The sequence below is a fragment of the Protopterus annectens genome, chromosome 12.part0, assembly GCF_019279795.1.
Source record: "Protopterus annectens isolate FY-2018-M chromosome 12.part0, PAN1.0, whole genome shotgun sequence".
In the NCBI taxonomy this organism is placed as follows: domain Eukaryota; kingdom Metazoa; phylum Chordata; order Ceratodontiformes; family Protopteridae; genus Protopterus; species Protopterus annectens.
Genome location: NC_056746.1, coordinates 346,809,022 through 346,826,973, shown reverse-complemented (window position 1 = coordinate 346,826,973; position 17,952 = coordinate 346,809,022). Strand labels below are relative to the sequence as shown.

Sequence of the window (17,952 nt, the reverse complement as noted above, 5' to 3'; positions counted from 1 at the left end):
ATGCTATAAATGCTGTAAATCGGCTAGCGCACTTTAGTGTGTAGCCTACAGAAACAATTTGCAACAATTAGTAACTTAAAGTGCAATAAACAGTGTAAAATGCAGAAATCACTTAAAGTAGCAGTAAAACAGGCGAAATGCAGTCGCTAGCTTAATAACAGTGGGAAAGCCACAAAAATACTTATATCTGGTAGAAAGTCACTCTTTTAGCTCTCTGCTGCTTGGATCACTCTGCAGGCCACCACGAGGATCTGTGCTGAGTTGGTACAAGCTGGAAAACGCGTGTTTAGCGTGTTTTATAGCAGGGGGCTGAAAGGAGCTAGGAATTGGCCCAAAACGACCAATGGACTACTAGTTTCTGGCTGAAACTTCACCAATTCGGACAAAAAGGCTGCTCAGTGCTTCCCACTCCCACTGGTAAGCAAAGAAACTTCCTTCCTTCCTAATAAGGCAATGGATCAGTAACAGGAACTAAAAACAAAGCCCAGGGATCAGCAACTCTGAAACTGGTTTTGTGTTTGCCTGTGTTTTAATTGATAATGGAATAGAGGTGTTTACAAAAACAATCACAGAGACCTTTTGTTAGCAAAGTGTTTAACAGTGCAAGACTGTGAATAATCTGACTCTTGGTGACAGCACTCTGTAACTGTACATGAAGGAGAGGAGTTGAAGAACTTCCATTGACACCGATTTTCAATAGTAACAGGAAGCTTTGGTACATTTGTTTATATTTTATATGACATTTTAATGTGTTTTTGCTGAAAATGTGGTGGAAGTAAGAGTGTGAGTACATGATGCTCACTGTGCTTGGCTTTAGGTGAGAGGGATGTCTCCAAATTAGTTAAAGAGTTGCGCCTCTGACAGACGAGTTATTTGTGTTAAGTAAGACTTTGTTATCAGTGAGCATAAGCCAGTTCCTACAATGCCTGAGGATGCAACGTGTTAAGAGGCTGTGCTAGCAGAGTTTCTAAGAAAGTATGAACTTGTATTTATGTGCAGCTGGTTCTTTAGCAGGGGCAATAGCTTTGATGAGAGTCTTTGAATATTACAGAACTTGGAAGGAAAGCTGCCCTACCTGTGATTGGTAACCAGTAAGATTTAGCTAATGGTAATTCAGTGGTGTTCAGTTATCATACTTAGATGTATGAAATTCAGTATTTTATTTTCAGTCTTCTGAACTACGTTAGTCTTTTGTGGGAACAATATGAAGTGTAAAGTGATAACTGGTAGAGCTTATTTCAGCTTCAGCATTAGCATATTTACAGCAATGGCTTTTCTAGCTACCTTAAATAAAATAATACAAATTCTATATGCGCTTTTTAGTTGAATTACTTTCTGCAGTTGATATTAGAAATACAGAATGAATCTGACTCTGATCTAAAGTCAAAGTTTGGTACTTGTGCTGTAGTACATTAGTAAAATGCTGACTCTCACAACTGGTTTAACAGGAGGGAGTGATGATTTAAAGAGATTTGTGGGGTTCCTAGAAGCATTATTGTGGATTTGTGGTGTTTAAAGGATAACCATTTGAAATGCTGGGGCCCACTAGAGTGAATCCCGAAACATAGAGACTAAATGGCCAAAAGATCGGACTTGCATATACAAAAGTCTGAGATGTCATTTCTCACATTTCCTTTTCTCCAAGGTATGGTGATCTCGTGGTTGGTACACATAACTTCGGGGTGTGGGAGGGGCTTGCCACCCACATGGGGCAAGATGTTTTAAGTGAAAAAGTGATTTTTGACATTCATTCTTCTGTGTTTTCAGTGGATTTTTTTTGCCACTCGGCATTTCAAGTGCCGACATTTCAATACGGAACTGTAAAGAGAGTGTTTTCTTTTGTAGTCAATTCCAATGGAGAACCAAATCATTTTCAAAAATGACATTTTATATCATTTACAGATGTACCTTCTGTAGCAAGAACTATACCATTTGTATACAGAAGATGGTAAGTTCATAGGTTTATACTAGGCTAATGACCACCAAGGTCTTTACAAGCCTAGACATGCAACCCAACCCAGTTTTGTCCCTTACTTCCTTGTACACCTATAGGTGGTGTATGGTATGGGTTCACAGCTTGCACTAGAAATATACAAGTTAAGATGGCAGTTAAAGTGCTGTACTTTTGTCTAAAACCATATTGCTTTTGTGTAAGAACATCATACTTTGTAAGCTGTCCGGGATTTGTTCATATACTAGTTTTTCAAGAATCTTTCACACAAAATCAAGTTTTGCTATGGGGCTCCCGTCATTAGCTGCAGTAAGTGAAGGATTATGTGTCAGTGGTTTGCAAAGGATTTTGCTGCCTAATTTGAGTATGAGTGGGTACATGAGACAGAAAAGCAGGTAGGTTAATCGTCCCATCTGGCCAGACCCCCATCTAGTTTAGGTAGGGTGGTATTGACATAAGTGCTATTATTTCAGAGATGGTGGTGGTGACACTTTCTCTAACAGCATTTAATATGTTGATTATAGTGGATTATTTTGCATCTGACCTTAGGAAGTAGTTTAGATGAAGAAAGTTTCTTCATTGTTTTACAGAATACTTTGGACTATCCATGGTACAGTTTTTGTGTAGCTCTACAATATTTAGCCTTCACACCTCTCAACCTCTTCCAGCAAGAAATCTGGACAAAGCCACAAGTAATGGTGGGAAAAAGGCCCAAAAATAGTTTTTGGACAGTTTTTAAATATTGCTGTTACGGACTTAGAAAGTTGGTAGAATAACACATTTTGCATTAGCATGGATTTTCTGAAGAGTAAGAAGTCTGAAACTCAAATGTCTGTCATTATTTTCTGAGTTGAACCCTCAATGAATTGCCAGAAAAACACAATTTTATGAAAAACAGACAAAAATATGAAGTAAAAATCTGGAAATTCTGCAAACATTTGTCCAGTTGAGAGGTATGTTAGCCTTGGTTTAATTTATTTTAATTCTGGTGTCTTTTCTGAGGTAATGGCAGTTATTTTGTTTGTTGCTATTTGTGTGTTGTTTCTACTCCTTCCCTGTTGAATCTCTCTATTTTATTTACTGAACTTGTTCAGCAGTGACCCATCAACTTATTTTGCCTTTCAGTCATTTTGTATGGAGTGGAAAGGGTATGTTGTGAATTAAAATAAGCAAGTCATAAAGCGTATTAAGAACAGCAGGGGTATTTGAAGCTTTATATACTGGAGTCCAATCGATTAAGATTTAGTACAGATAATAATATATCTTCTGATGACATTCAGTGGCATTCGTTGGTGTAATATAAACTAGAGGAAGACTAAGATTTTAGTGACCAGGCAGAGAAAATTGAGCATATATCACTTAGGACATTGTGGAGTTTTGAAAGAGACTGAATCTATTCTGGTATGTTGCTTAATAGTACACCAAGAACAGATAATTTGGAAGTAGTAGGATTATGCCTACCTCTTTGTATACAGCTTATGTAAGATTAAATTTAGCAGCTACTGTATTTAGTTTTTCTTTTTAATTAAATGTTCCAGTCCAAATTGATGTATCCTAGTTTGATAAGCTTATGATGTCTGGTTAGATGTTAACAGTTTGCAAAGGAAACCTTTAAGATTAGACAGCTTTGGAAAGGGGGGAGGGTGGATAAATACACAGGCTACCAGTATTTTGAATAGTTTACTTATCAATTTAGGATTTTTATAAATGGACTTGTTGTTCTAATCAATTTAAATGAAAGATGAGTGGTTTATTTAGCATTAGTAGGACACTGTCATTTTTTTCTTGGACCGAGTGTACTGTTGTGAAATAAATGATAGCTTTGAGTTATGGAAGGCACAATCCATGAATCCTCTTTTAGCCAAGATTCAGTAACTTTCAGGATGTTGCAGAAGCTACTATTCAACCTGTGGTCGCTTGCTATTAATATTCCCTATGGTAATGCATCAAACAGATAGGTGTCAACAAGTCAAGCTGGTATGAGTTGAGTGAAAGTTGACATATGTATGCTGACTATGACCATAATTTAGACGATCACCTGACAGTCTTAAGGTGAGTATTTGAAATTTAAATAAGGCAAGTGTTTGAATTAGTTGGCTTCGATTTATTGCTGGTAGGCCAGTGTTGTGTTTTTCTAGTTGGAATATTGAGTATTAAAATGAATGCCAAGAGAGGCAGAGAGGATATTTGGGAAATAATTATGTTTATATTAAGAATAACTACTACACAGAGAATAAGTATTTACGTTAACTAGGTGGGAAAGTGTTCAAAATGTTGGTAAAGTTATGTGTGAATAAAAAGTAAAAGCACCTGGGATGCTAAAAGGATGGGAGTGGGGGAGAAGCAAAGCAGGCCACCAATGAGGCACAGTACTAAGCAATCAGCTTGCACATGTTCTGAAGGTGTAGATTAAGGTTGCCTCTGTGGCAGGTAAGCAACAATGTGGCTACACTTATATAATACTCCCAAGTATTTACTGTGCTTATGATAACTTAAAAGAAAAAACAAATATAAAAAACTTGGTTGTCACATATTACAATGCGCATACTTGCTACTATGTACTTTAAAAATAAGTACTGCAACAGCTCTGTTAATTGAATGGAAGCACCCAGGAGGGACAACTGCTTCATTACAGTTAATCTAATCCTAATATAGTATAGTTGTGTAAAATCTTACCATAACCATAGATGTCCTTCTCTTCTAGGTTTCAGTATTCTTAACATGAGGGATTCACTACTAAAGGTAGTCCCTATGTTCAGCCAGTATACAAAAGACTTTAACCACTGCAAGGTACATGGGACATCACACATAGGCCAGCAGTCAGCGTTGGCAAGAAAAGTGATGTCCGCACATACCATTCTCAGAACTGCATGTCCCAGGAAGAACACCAGTCTAAGGAACAAAGGAGGTAAGCATACATCCAGGGAAAAAGATAAACACCAGGGGGAAGGTGAGAGGGATAGAATACTGCAACAAAGATGAGAAGGGCATATATGGTTATGTTAAGATTTTACACAATTCTATGTTCTTCTACTTTTATGTTAAAGTATTCGGAACATGAGGGAGAGTACCAAACTCATGAAGAAAAAAGGGAGGGGGAAGGAGCAGAGGTGCTTTCTAAGAAACCATTGAGAATGGCTACAATAAAACCAGCTCTAGATTTGGAGATGCCATCCATTTATAATGTTTAGTGAAGGTGTGAACAGAAAACCAAGTAGTTGCTTCAAAGATAGTGCTAGTATCCAAACCTTTGAAAAAAACACCTGAAGAAGCAACAGCTCTCGCAGAATGAGCCTTAACAGGAGTAGAAAGGATCTTACCATGGAAAACATAAAAGGAAATTGTGTTTGGAGACAGGCAATCCCAGACCCCTGGGATGGGAAAGAAACAAAATGTTGATCTGATTTCCTGATAGCCTTAGTTTTATCCAAGTAAAATCTGAGCTGTCTGTGCACATCGAAGGTGTGTAGAGCTCTCTCACTAGATGACTGTGGAGAGGCGAAATAAGTGGGCAAATAAATAGACTGGGTAAGTGACAACTCATTCACAGCCTTGGGCATAAAAGAAGGGTTAGTATGCATGGGACCCTAACCTTATAGAAAACCAGGAAAGGTGGAGAAGCCATCAAGGCTTGACGTTTGGACACCCTCCTGGCTGAAGTGATAGCTAATAATAACACAGTCTTCCAGGTACAATTTTGCAGGGAGGTTGCAGCTGCAGGTGCAAATGGAATCACAGTAAGTTTTTCCAAGACATAATTGAGATCCCAAGGAGGGGGAACAGGCTTCCTGGGAGGTCTGATAAGAAGGATGACTAAGGAAGAGTTTAGCCTCCAATTTAGAGGCCAAAGGAGGAGATAAACGCAGACAAGCAGAAATGGCTGAAAGATGAGCCTTCACAGAGGAATAGACAAAGCCACCCTTCAGTGGTTCACACAGGTAAGATAAAAACAGGGGTACTTCCACAAAAAGTGGGACAAGTTTATGAGAAAGACACCAGATAGAAAACCTCTTCCATTTAGATAAGTAGGATTTCTTAATATTGGGTTTTCTGACCTCCTGCAGAACCCTAAGCACTTCCTCTGAAAAGATGTCTGAAAGGAATCAGAAGATTATCACCCACAGTGTCAGCTGTAGAGTTGACAGATGTGAATGAATTGGAGATCCCTTGTCTTGCGTGAGAAGATCCACCTTGTGAGGTAACTTGTGATGATTGCCCTTGGCTAAATACAGAAGAGGGAACCAGTACTGTATTGGCCAAAAGGGAGTCACCAGCAAGATTTTTGGTTTGTCCTACTGAATTTTCAGCAGAATGTTCTGAATAAGAGGGAAAGGGGGGAATGCATAGAGAAACATCCCCTTCCATGCGAAAGAAAGGGTGTCCACCTTCCACACCAGGGGGTCTACAAGTTGTTCAGAGGGGAGGCAAAAAGATCTACTTGGGGAATACCCCACCGGTGGAGAATGTCCAGAAACACATCCCTGTGAAGCATCCATTTATGGAATTGAGTCACGGACTTGCTCAGAGAGTCTTCCAATACATTCTGATTGGAGGAGATGTACACTGCTTGAAGGGAGACCCAATACTGAGTTGTTGGTTCCCATGCCATGAGGGCTAGCCTGCACAAAAGGTATGATTTTGCTCCCCCCCATTTGTTTACATACCAAAGAACTGTGGTGTTCTCTGTAAACAGTTTTAGAGGGCCTGGAGGAAAGAGTGAAAGGGCTGTAAAGCCAAGAGCAGGGCACTCATCTCTTTTATGTTTATGTGCTCCTTCCTTTGAGTAGGGGCCTAAAGGCCTTGAACCTTCCAGGATGCAATGGCTGCCCCCAACCCATGTCTGACGTGTCAGTGAACAATTCTTGATTTGGAAGAGGAGGATGCAGAGGAAGGCCTGGGTTTAGGGAAATTTGCTGAATCCACCAATGAAGTTCCTTCTTCAGACAAGGAAGTAAAGTGATAACAAAGTCCAAAGGATGCACATGTTGGTTCCAAACTGACTTCAGGTACCACTGAAATTTCTTCATGTGAAGTTTGGCCAGAGGTAACATAGGGATGGTGAATGCCATGAACCCTAAAAGGCAGAGAAACTCCCTGGCTGTAACAGACTGCAGAGGGAGGAGGTCTTGGAAGAATTTGGTTACAGAATTAATTTTCTGAGGGGGCAGGGAGGCCAGTATTCGATCTGTCTGTATTCTGCACCCCAGGAAGATGTGGTCTTGTGAAGGTGTGAGAAAGGATTTTTGGAAGTTTACTGTGAAACCGAGCCCCTGAAGAAGGGAAATATTGAAACTGAGATTCTGTTGCAAGGTCTCTGGAGGAGTTCTTGGAGCAGGAGATTGCCCAGATATGGAAAGATCTGTACACCTTGGAGTCTGCAATAAGCTATCATAGGAACCAAGCATTTTGTAAATATCCTTGGTGCTGTAGAGAGACCAAAGGGCAAAGCAGAGAACTGAAAATGTGATGAAGCAAGAGAAAAATGCAAATATTTCCTGTAAAGGGGGTAAATGGGAATGTGAAGGTAAGCATCCTTGATGTCCAGGGATACCATAAAAGCTTGTGGAAGGATGAGGGGAAACAAAGTAGGCAGAGAAAACATCCAGAAGGTTGGGACCTTTAAGAAGGAATTGAGGCGTGAAAGATCCAGAATGGGTCTCCCGGGGCAATCTTTTCTGGGAGCCAGAAACATCCTGGAGTGGAAACCTCTTCCTCTTTGGTGCATTGGAACTTCCTGATTAGTTTCCTGGAATTTCAGTACCTGGTGCACCCCTGGAAAAAAATTGTAGTTGCTCTTGAGGTGGCTGAGGAATACCCATGAAAAGTGAAGTGTTTTCTAAACCATGAAATACCCTTTGTGGATAATGGAAAGGACCCATGAAGCTTGAGTAATTTGCTCCCAGGCTGGAAGCGATAGGGAAAGGTCCAGAGAGAGGGGAAAGTGGCTGAGAAAAGGCTGGTAGTCACAGACTACCTGGCTTCTCTGGAAAAGGCTGTTTTTGCACAGGAGTAGACTGACAGGATTTTGAAACAGTAGGTTCCCTAAGACCCCTCTTACTTCTGGAAGAAGTGCAAGATTGTTTCCTAACAAAAGGTGTTCTAGGTGGGTAATTCCTTTGGAATTTAGGAACCAGAGACACAAAGATGTGTTTTAGGTCTTGTAATTCTCTGCCCTAATCCTGCAAATATTTGAACAAGTCTGCTGCTGCAGCCCCAAACAAAGCCTTATTATCTAAGGGGGTGTCCAGTAGTTTAGCCTTAAAGTCATCAGGAAGTGGTTGAAGCTTCAACCAGGAGTATCTTTGCAGAATAGAGCCATGCCACAGCTGCATCTAATGGAGTGGCGTACCACTTGGGAGGAAGACCCAGAAGTGATGAAAGCTGTGAGTTAGTTTCTGACTCAGGAAGGTCTGGAGGAAACTGAATAGCCTGTGAAAGGACAGCCAAAGCACACTTGGTCATATGGGTTTGGTAACTGATAGTATGAAAAGCTAGAGTGGCCAATGTATAAACCTTTTTTTCCCAATCTTTCCAAGGTCTTACACACTCTCTCTCTCTCTCTCTCTCTGAAAGGAGAAGAGATGTGGATGGCAATAGTCTAGCAGATTTATCAGCAGCCAAAAAGACAGTCACTGGATCTGCTGATGGACAATTATAAAGTTTCAGTCCTCTGGAACTTTATAGAATGTTTCTGGCTTTTAGGGGCACGGAGTTGAGAGTCAGGAGTCTTTGATGCAGAAGAAAAAGCATCAAGAAAAGCTGGCAAACTGGAGGCTCAGTAGAAGGATAGGGAGAATCCATTTGAAGTAAGTCATAGTACCTTTTTTGTACCTCAGAAACCCAAGAGCAGTCCCACTTAAAATACTCCCTCATCCTGGCAATAGTCTCCCCAAATGTCATGTCTTCACCAGGAAACTCTGTGCCATTGGACTCTTCCTCAGGGGAGGCATACTCCAAGGGGGGGGGGGGGGGGTAATCTGACCAGAATAGGCCAAAAGATTCATCCTCTGAGGAATCCTCCTCTTCAGGAGAATCCTACTCTCTGATCCTTTTCTGTGGTGAAGAGGCAAGTGGACTAGGAAGGGAAATCCCTTAGGGAAATTTAAGGCCCAGAAAGGCATTAAACATGCTTTGTGTGAAAGCTTGCCAGTCAGCAGATGGGTCCTAAGGAGCAAAAACATGTTTGGTTTCCTGCTTCTTTTTCAAAGGAACATCAGCCTTGTGAAAGGTAGTGGGACCGAACGTAGGCTTACATTCAATGACGTTCATTGGAATGAGTTCCCTTATTAGGATTTGTGGAATACCTCATGGGCCTTCAAAAATGATGAGCCTCGGTTCTCCCTGCTATTGCGATGCGGATGTCTGCAAAACCTCCAAGGATGTGCCAACTGCAGGATCCCTTGTGGTCTCCAAAGTGGTACCCACCTTAGAATCCAAGCTGGCATCAGGACAGGTCTCCGGACCTTCACTGGCCTTGAGAGAGACATCTAGAAGAGAAGGTGCAGATGAAGCTTCAAGCCTAACTTTCTTATCCTTCTTCATAGCATGCTGAGCAGAAGACCCTGACATACCCCCCATAATGTCACATGCTAACCTTTTCAGTCTCTGATTCTCAAGGTAAATATTAAGAGAGGAAAGGTGGCTATGTAAGGTCTTAGGAATGAAAGCTTTACAAACAGGGCAAGACTTATGGTTGTGGTTGGGCCCTAAGTAGAACAGACACTGATTGTGTCTGTCTTTATGTGGAATTTGTCTTCCACGCTGACATTTGCCCTTTTTGGATAACGTGACCTCACAACAAAAAAGCAGTAGCGAAAAGAAAAAAAAAAAAAAACAGAGCACTTACCTGAAACTTTTGTATCCAGCAAACACCTCTGGCTAGCAGACCGATGATCACAGATGGCATTTGGACTGGCAGCAGAGAAGTTCTGAGGATGGTACATACAGATGTCACTTTTATGGCTGATGCTGGCTGCTGGCTTATGTGTGATGTCCCACATACCTTGCAGTGGTTAATGTCTTTTGTATACTGGCTGAACGTCTGGGACTACATTTGGCAGTAAATCCCTGATGTTAAGAATACTGCACCTTAAGAACAAAAGGGCACCCAAGGTCACATTCCTTTCCAAGTTCTTTAAGTCAAAACAGGGTAGTCTATTCTGCAGTCTGAACATAGTATCAGTATACCTTAAGGAATTTCCAGGGATACTTCTCTGGTGGGAAAAGATGGGATACAATCACCAATGCCCCTTCTCTTTTATCTTGTGTTGCCCTGTCTATTCCCACAGCCGAAGGACCTGACTAAGAAATCAAAAACTGAAACTGACGTTGAGACAAAACTGAGATATAGTTTTGGTCTGAATGCTGTATCTATAAGTCATCCAAAAAAGTGTATTCAGAAAAGAAGCAACAGTCTATTGATTAAACATTTATAAAGAAAAAAAACACACAGTAGTAATTATCTGATTGTCTTTGCACAAGTAAATATGTATTTTTAGTCACTGTGCTCTCTCTCTAGGAGAACCACAAAATAAACTGCAATTACAGTTTCTCTGAGAAATGACCAAAATCACTGATTAGACAATTTTAATATGTTAACAAATGAGCAGCAACAAGATCTAACTCAAGGCCTGCTTCTGCAGCAGATTATAAACAATCTGGCCACACTCAGCTAATGAACCCAGCTATTTATTCTGCTTATTAAGACACCTTAGGGGAAAAGATAAAACTATAAAAATGTAGCTGTCACATACTGCAATGAGTAGGGTTGCTGCTGCCATAGATTTTATAAGTGAGTACTGCTATCTAGTGATTGAATGAGACAGCACAGGAAGGACAATTAGTTTACTATGGTTAACGTAGTCCTAATATCAGCTATCTTATTTTTCTGCATCTATTTAAAAGTCAAAACAGAGTAGTTTATTCTGCATGATATTAAAAATAAAACGTATAGCACAATACTTCACAAAAGACAGGCACAGCATCATAATACCCTGAGGAATTTCTTTGGAGGTTGAGAGAGGATACCAACATCAATGTATTTTCTTTTTTCTCTGCAGTGCCCCATTTATTTGCACAGGTGGCGTACCATGAGAAATTACCAGCAGCACTTCTTTTGGGGGATATGGGATAATGGCACCAATGTAATTTATTTTTTTATCCATGTTTCACCATCTATTTCCAAGGCTGAAGTACCTTAAGGAATTTTCAGCAGCACTTATTTTTGGGAAAGGGGATATCAACATCAATGTCCTTTCATATTTGTTTGCTTTTCCCACCACCAAAGTACCTTGCAGAACTTCCACTGGCATTTCTTTTGGGAGAGAGGTGGTATACTGACATCAGTGCTGTTTCTTATTTATTTGGGTTGCCCCATTTGCTTCACAAAGGACGTGGATACTAATGTCAATGTTCTTTCTTCCATTTATCTGTGTTGCCCTGTCTATTCCCACAGTCAAAGTACCTGTAACCTGATCCTCTTCTGGTCCCAATCACACAGAGTATTGCATACTTAATTATAACTGGCTTATACTTCCTCTTCAACCTAGCTTATCACCCCCAAACTAACTTACATTCAAAAAGTTTCAATTCTGTCCAGCTACTTAAACCCTAAACCTTCCCTAACTTCTTCCATCTCACTATGTCCACAAGAAAAAAATGAATTTGATTATTTCCATTAAAATTCAGAAGCTCCTCATAAAACTAATCTCCCAATAATTTTCATCCAGTTTCTAAACAGCAAAATCAAATGTAAGCCAAGATCATTATATACACCATCACACAACTAAATGCAAATTATTACTACCCACCACTTGCATTTTACAATAATAAGAGCAGGAATAAAAAAATAAGAATAACTGTTTGCTATCCTAAACACACACACACACACACACACACACACACACACACACACACACACACACACACACACACACACACACAGCAAACACACACACACAGCAAACACACACACACAGCAACACACACACACACACACACACTATTGCTGCCATCACAGACTCCTGGGCAGGAATGACTCACCACTTCATAGGTTATTCCTACATCTTTAATGTCAAGCTAAGTCAAGAAAATAAAGGATGAACCCTACACCTTTACAAAACAACAAGCTAATTCCCAAGAAAATTATGTTCCCAGCTTGATGCTCGTAAGGATTCAAGTACACAAAGCCACACCACTAGTCCTAGCTATTAAATATCAACCACCCCATCACCCCAGATTCTCAACCTTGATCCTAGAAACCTTCAGTTTCCCTGCTCATTCACACAAGTTGCTCATTCTAGATTACTTTAATGTTAACCTCTTGTGATTATGACAAAAATAATATTTACTCATCCTTTCTCCTAGACCTTAACATAAACTGCATAAAAAAACAGCCCAATGAGACCTAATTTCAAAACCAACAGCCACTCACTACTTAATTTAATTATTATAAATATTCTGCCCCTTAGCTTGATAGTTAAAAAACTTACTTCCTCATTAAGTTACCACTTCCCAACAACCGTCATCTTCACAACTTACACAAATAAGCCACCAAAACTGACCACCTTTCAGGCTACAACACCAGGAAACACTGCCAGTCTTAAAGAAGACCTTAAACTACTGGACTGATCTCCTGTCCTACAAAGTACTGCTACTTCCTCTGCTGCTACTTGCCTCACACAAAACCTAAAATTCCCTCATCAAAAATATTTCCGAATTCACTCCAGGTTAGTAAATTCAAACCAAAAAACAGACGACTCATTACTGGAATTAAAACTCATTTAAAATTTAGACACTCCATCTAGGAAAACTGGAAGATATCATCTCTGAAAACAAACACAGATTTATCACTCTTTAGAACTGCACTAAAATGTCATGTAACACTACAAATCCAACAACTCCAACCTACATAAACCAAGACATTTCTGAAAATGAATTAACAATGTCACTGGATGTTTCTCCAACTCATGCTACTCTGCAGACAGCTTCATTCAACGGAATCCATAAACCTCACCTCTTCAGGCTTACGAGTTTACTAATCATTCTACTAATTCTAAAGCCATGCAATCTCATACCTCTGATCTACTCCATCAAAATCAAAGACATGGCAACATTTCAGATCTCTGTACTGCAGTACTTACTTCAGCAATGTGAAAGAAAATGTAACAGTGAATAACAAAGGAAAAATAATGACAAAACTAAATGTCATACTGGATACTTCATGAAACCTAATAGTCAGTATAGGTCATTGTTGACATTGTATGCAAAAATAACAGTACAGTCATAACATTTTTTTTACAGCACATGCTTCGCTAAACTCATGCTCAATCCCTGCTAGTATACCTAGCACTTGTGTCACTTACCCTTCAACACTAGACACATGACAACTGATGCTACTCTTATGAAAAGCAACATCTGTATTTTGGAAATAAAATTAATGTGTTAACCTTCGCCTGTACCCTATCTATCTTATTTGTCTGCTTAGTGCAGGGAACAGCTAAGCTGTCAGCAAACCCATGTATCCACTGAATGAAATGTAGATAGAGAAGGTACAACTGCGCTTTTTATAACCCTTGTGTATATAGTGCAGAAGCACATAAAGACGTAACAATGAACTGTACTTCAACAGGAAGACTTCCTAATTAGCTTAAGACAGTTGTAGATTTTCCATCTCTTTTTCATTTGCATTGCTTTATATCTTCATTTTCCTACAATCCTCTCAGACTATGTAAAGTCACAGTCTATAAATCTCAGCTGAGCTGTGCTTAGCAGCAGCCAGAGGAACTTCCCGTTATGCCTAAACACAATGACTATGAATACCACCCTCAGTTTTTTATATAGTTATCTCATTACTCCATCATCTAGCTCCCCATCTTTTCTTGTGGTATTTAGGGTCAGTTGTGCTTTACGTCTCCCATATACAGCTATACTTGGTATCTTCTAACTACACCCATCATATTACTTTACTTTCCATATATCCTGACAGGGGTCTATATTATATAATTGAATGCTTAAAAAAGTGAACGATGAATAATCGACCCCATGTAAGCGAAAGTTTACAATCTCGAAAGCTCAGAACAGTGATTTTTTTTCCCCAAGGGAAAAAAAATTGCTGTTCCAAAAAAAATAAATAAATAAAAAATTGAAAGAATACGTAAAGTGGAAGGCTTTGCCCCCCACCCCCCTACTTAAATATACCAACTCCGAGATTGCACTACAGTGCCGCAAACGGCAAAGTAACGGAAGTGGCCAAGCAAATTATTTCCCTGGGAAAGAATTTGCATAAAAGCTGCTTCGCTATTTTGCCTTTTCGTTGTTTCAAGTTCGACCAAGACGCATTCGATAAAATGCGTCTTTGGTCATCTAATAGGAACCCGCTCACATAAGCCTTCCAATACTTCATCCCATCTATCAACTTTCTCAAAACCATACTTTACGCTAGCTGTAATCATGTGTCATTACCCTATGACAACATAATTAACCAACAACTCACTTTCCATCCCCTCTTCCTATTCCACTCTTTGCTGTTCACCTATTCATACACTATTGCCTTATGGTATCCTACTCCCCATTGTTACAGTTACTCTTTCACAATGTAGTAGTAGTACATCTACATTCCGTACATTATGTAACTGTGCATACATAGAGTATGTGATTTTTAACAAGTGGAAAATCACAAAGTCAGTAAAATGTATCAAGCTAATAAGCACATATCTGACGTGGTACAAAAATATCAAAGCATCATCTGCAGATGCAATGAAACTTCTAATAAAAGCTGCATACTAATACAGCACCTTGAAACACATGTACTGTAATGTAATGCACACGTGCTTATGACTGTAAGACACTATACAACTTTTCCAGTGCAAATTGACTGTACTTTTTGGAGTTCATGTCTCTACTAGTATAGTAATCTGTTAATTACTTATTAATATGTTACAGGTAGGCAGCCACTGAAAAAGCAAGGACTGTAATTGAATTCTCCAGAACACAGCACTTAAGTGAAAATGGGGGAATATATGGTCATCCCACTGGTGTAAAGGAATAAAGTCTACGGCCCTAGCTAACAGAGTTTATTTAGTGGCTGAGGTACTTAATGGAGCTTGTAGGAAAGACAGGAGTGCCTATCCTGATGGGCGGGTGGGTGGTATAGTGGAACTCTGGTGGAAGCCAGAGCTCAGGAAGAAGATGCCAGGCTGGTGGGTGGGAAGACCAGTGATGGCATAGATACTCTATGGACCTGGCAGTGGAACATGAGCTTGGGGTATCTCCCCATTGTCTATCCAGCCAAAACACGATGTTAGCACAAAGAGAGGGACAGGTCTAAGAAAGAATTCCAGCTATCTAGGATGATGGCACTGCTAACAGATGCTCGCCTCACAATATTACTTTATTCCATGGATCAATTCCTACAACTTCATCAAACTAAAGAGTCTAGTGAATGCTACACAGAGATGATTTGCAAGTCTTTACAGTGATTATAACAGAATACAGCAAATTCAAGCAACAGTTCACACACTGACTAAAGTGCATGATATAGAGGCATAGAATAGAAATTAATCACATGTTTAATGCGTGTAAAATCCATTACGTTTATTGAGGGGCAGCAGAACAGATACTGCTCAGTATCTCAGCCCTTCATTGCCTTTAATGACATAGACCAGTTTGCACTTAATAAAAATTAGGAAGTAAAAGGTTCTAAAATCCTTAAATGTTCATCTACCACTTACAAGTTTTTTCAAGTGAGCCAAATCTTGTTTAGGTGATGGTTTGTTTATCTGTATGGCTCAGTGCAAGGGAATAAAACAATGACATTTACAGCTACTTACTTTTTTCTGCTTTGGCTTCCTGTTTTAAAATACAGTGCAACTTTCAAAGTTCTTATACAAACAAATATTTCACAAGGCAGTGATGTGTATCTTACCTGTTTCTCTGTTGAAGCCATATTAAATATTCATCATGTTTTTCATCAAAGTCACACATGACATCCTTCTGATAACGTCCCTGAAACAAGAATACATTTAGTGTAACCTTATGACTCCACAGAGTGTCATAATGCAGCCAAATATTAGAACTGCAGAAATATTCTCAATACAGGCTACTATTACTTGCATGCCATTTCACTATAAGGTAGTAAAGGGCAAGAAGGATTTTCTTTTTAATGCAACAAGAAAGGCTAAATTACTTTCAAGGTGTTACAGTTATATAGAGTTATATAGATGCTTTTACTGGAAGGTACCCAATGTAAATATAAGATATATTACAAATGTTTTCTACATTAGTTTTGAGTGTTTCCAGGTAGGGCTTGCCTGAACCAGAGACCTAAGTGAAGGTACACACCTGCCATCAATTAAAGAGACTGATTAACCCCAAATAAAGTTCAGCTGTCGTAGTAGGATTTTCCTAACATTTACTCAGTTGCCTGCTACAGCAAAAGCCATGGTTCACAGAGAGCTTACAAAGTATCAAGGGGATCTCATTGTTGAAAGGTACCAGACAGGAGAAGGGTACACAAATATTTCCATAGCATTGGATATACCATAGAACACAGTGAAGACAGTCATCAAAAAGTGCAGAAAATATGGGACAACAGTAACGTTGCAAAGAACTGGACGCCCCTCCAAAACTGATGAAAAGACGAGAACTGGTCAGGTAGGCTGCCAAGAAACCTACAGCAACACTGAGGAGCTGCAGGAATTTCTGGCAAGTACTGGTTGTGTACTACATGTGACAACAATCTCCTGTATTCTCCATATGTCTGGCCTATGGGGTAGGTTGCAACACGAAAGCCTTTTCTTACACACAAAAGCATACAGGCCCAGCTAAAATTTGCAAAACAATACATCAAGTCTCTCAAAAGCATGTGGGAAAATGTGTTATGGTCTGATGAGACCAAGGTTGAACTTTTTGGCCACAATTAAGTATGTTCGGCGCAAAAAACAACACTTCGCATCAGCAAAAGAACATCATCCCTAAGGTGAAGCATGGTGGTGGCAGTATCATGCTTTGGGGTTGCTTTTCTTCAGCTGTAACTGGGGTTTTAGTCAAGGTGGAGGGAATTATTAGCAGTTCCAAATACCAGTCACTTTTGGCTCAAAATCTTCAGGCATCTGCTAGAAAGCTGAAGATGAAGAGGAATTTCACCTTTCAACATGACAATGACCCCAAACATACATCCAAATCAACAAAAGAATGGCTTCACCAAAAGAAAATTAAAGTTTTGGAATCGCTCAGCCAAAGTCCAGAGCTTAATCCAATAAATAATCTGTGGGGTGACCTGAAGAGGGCTGTGCACAAGAGATGCCCTAACAATCTGACAGATTTGGAGCATTTTTGCAAGGAAGAGAGGGCAAATATTGCCAAGTCAAGATGTCCTATGCTGAGAGACTCCTACCCAAGAAGACTGAATGCTGTAATTAAATCAAAAGGTGTTACAACAAAGTACTAGTTTAAGTGTATGCACACTTATGCAACCAGCTTATTGTACGTTTTTTATTTTTTTATATTTTTTTTCCCCTGACAGATTTGTTTGTTTTTCAACTAAATTGTACAGGTATAGGTCACATTAAAGGTGGGAAAAGATTTGAAATGATTTATTGCGGTCTCATTTTTTTTATCACAAAATCTGGCATTTTAACAGGGGGTGTGTACACTTTTTAGATCCACTGTATATTTTATATATATATATATATATATATATATATATATATATATATATATAGTGATTGCGAAGAAAGTGAAAAAATAAAGATAAAAGTAATGTTTGCAACTTGTTACTGCTAGATAGCTCACTGCTCCTATACAAGCTACAATCACCTTCTACACATATCACAGAAGTCTGAAAGAGAAAGTTACAGAAATAATGAACACTCCATTCGCAGCTGCACATCTCTGAGGTTTGGGGGAAATTTTTTTTAAAAACTACATCACCGCCAGCCACCCACACAAACTACAGTGACCTTATGTGCACATCTCTGAGAATGGTCAGTTCTAGACTAGGT

General features: G+C 39.5%; 1 protein-coding gene across 4 annotated transcripts in view; it reads right to left on the bottom strand.

Moving 5' to 3' along the window:
* The window catches only part of LOC122816558 (katanin interacting protein), a 3,576,055-nt gene that overhangs the window by 2,751,233 nt on the left and 806,870 nt on the right, over nucleotides 1–17,952 (bottom strand). For all 4 annotated transcript variants that reach the window (XM_044089422.1, XM_044089419.1, XM_044089421.1 and 1 more), the window contains exon 3: nucleotides 15,876–15,955. In XM_044089422.1, the coding sequence (XP_043945357.1) occupies nucleotides 15,876–15,955 (80 nt within the window). The remainder of the gene's footprint in view (nucleotides 1–15,875; nucleotides 15,956–17,952) is intronic.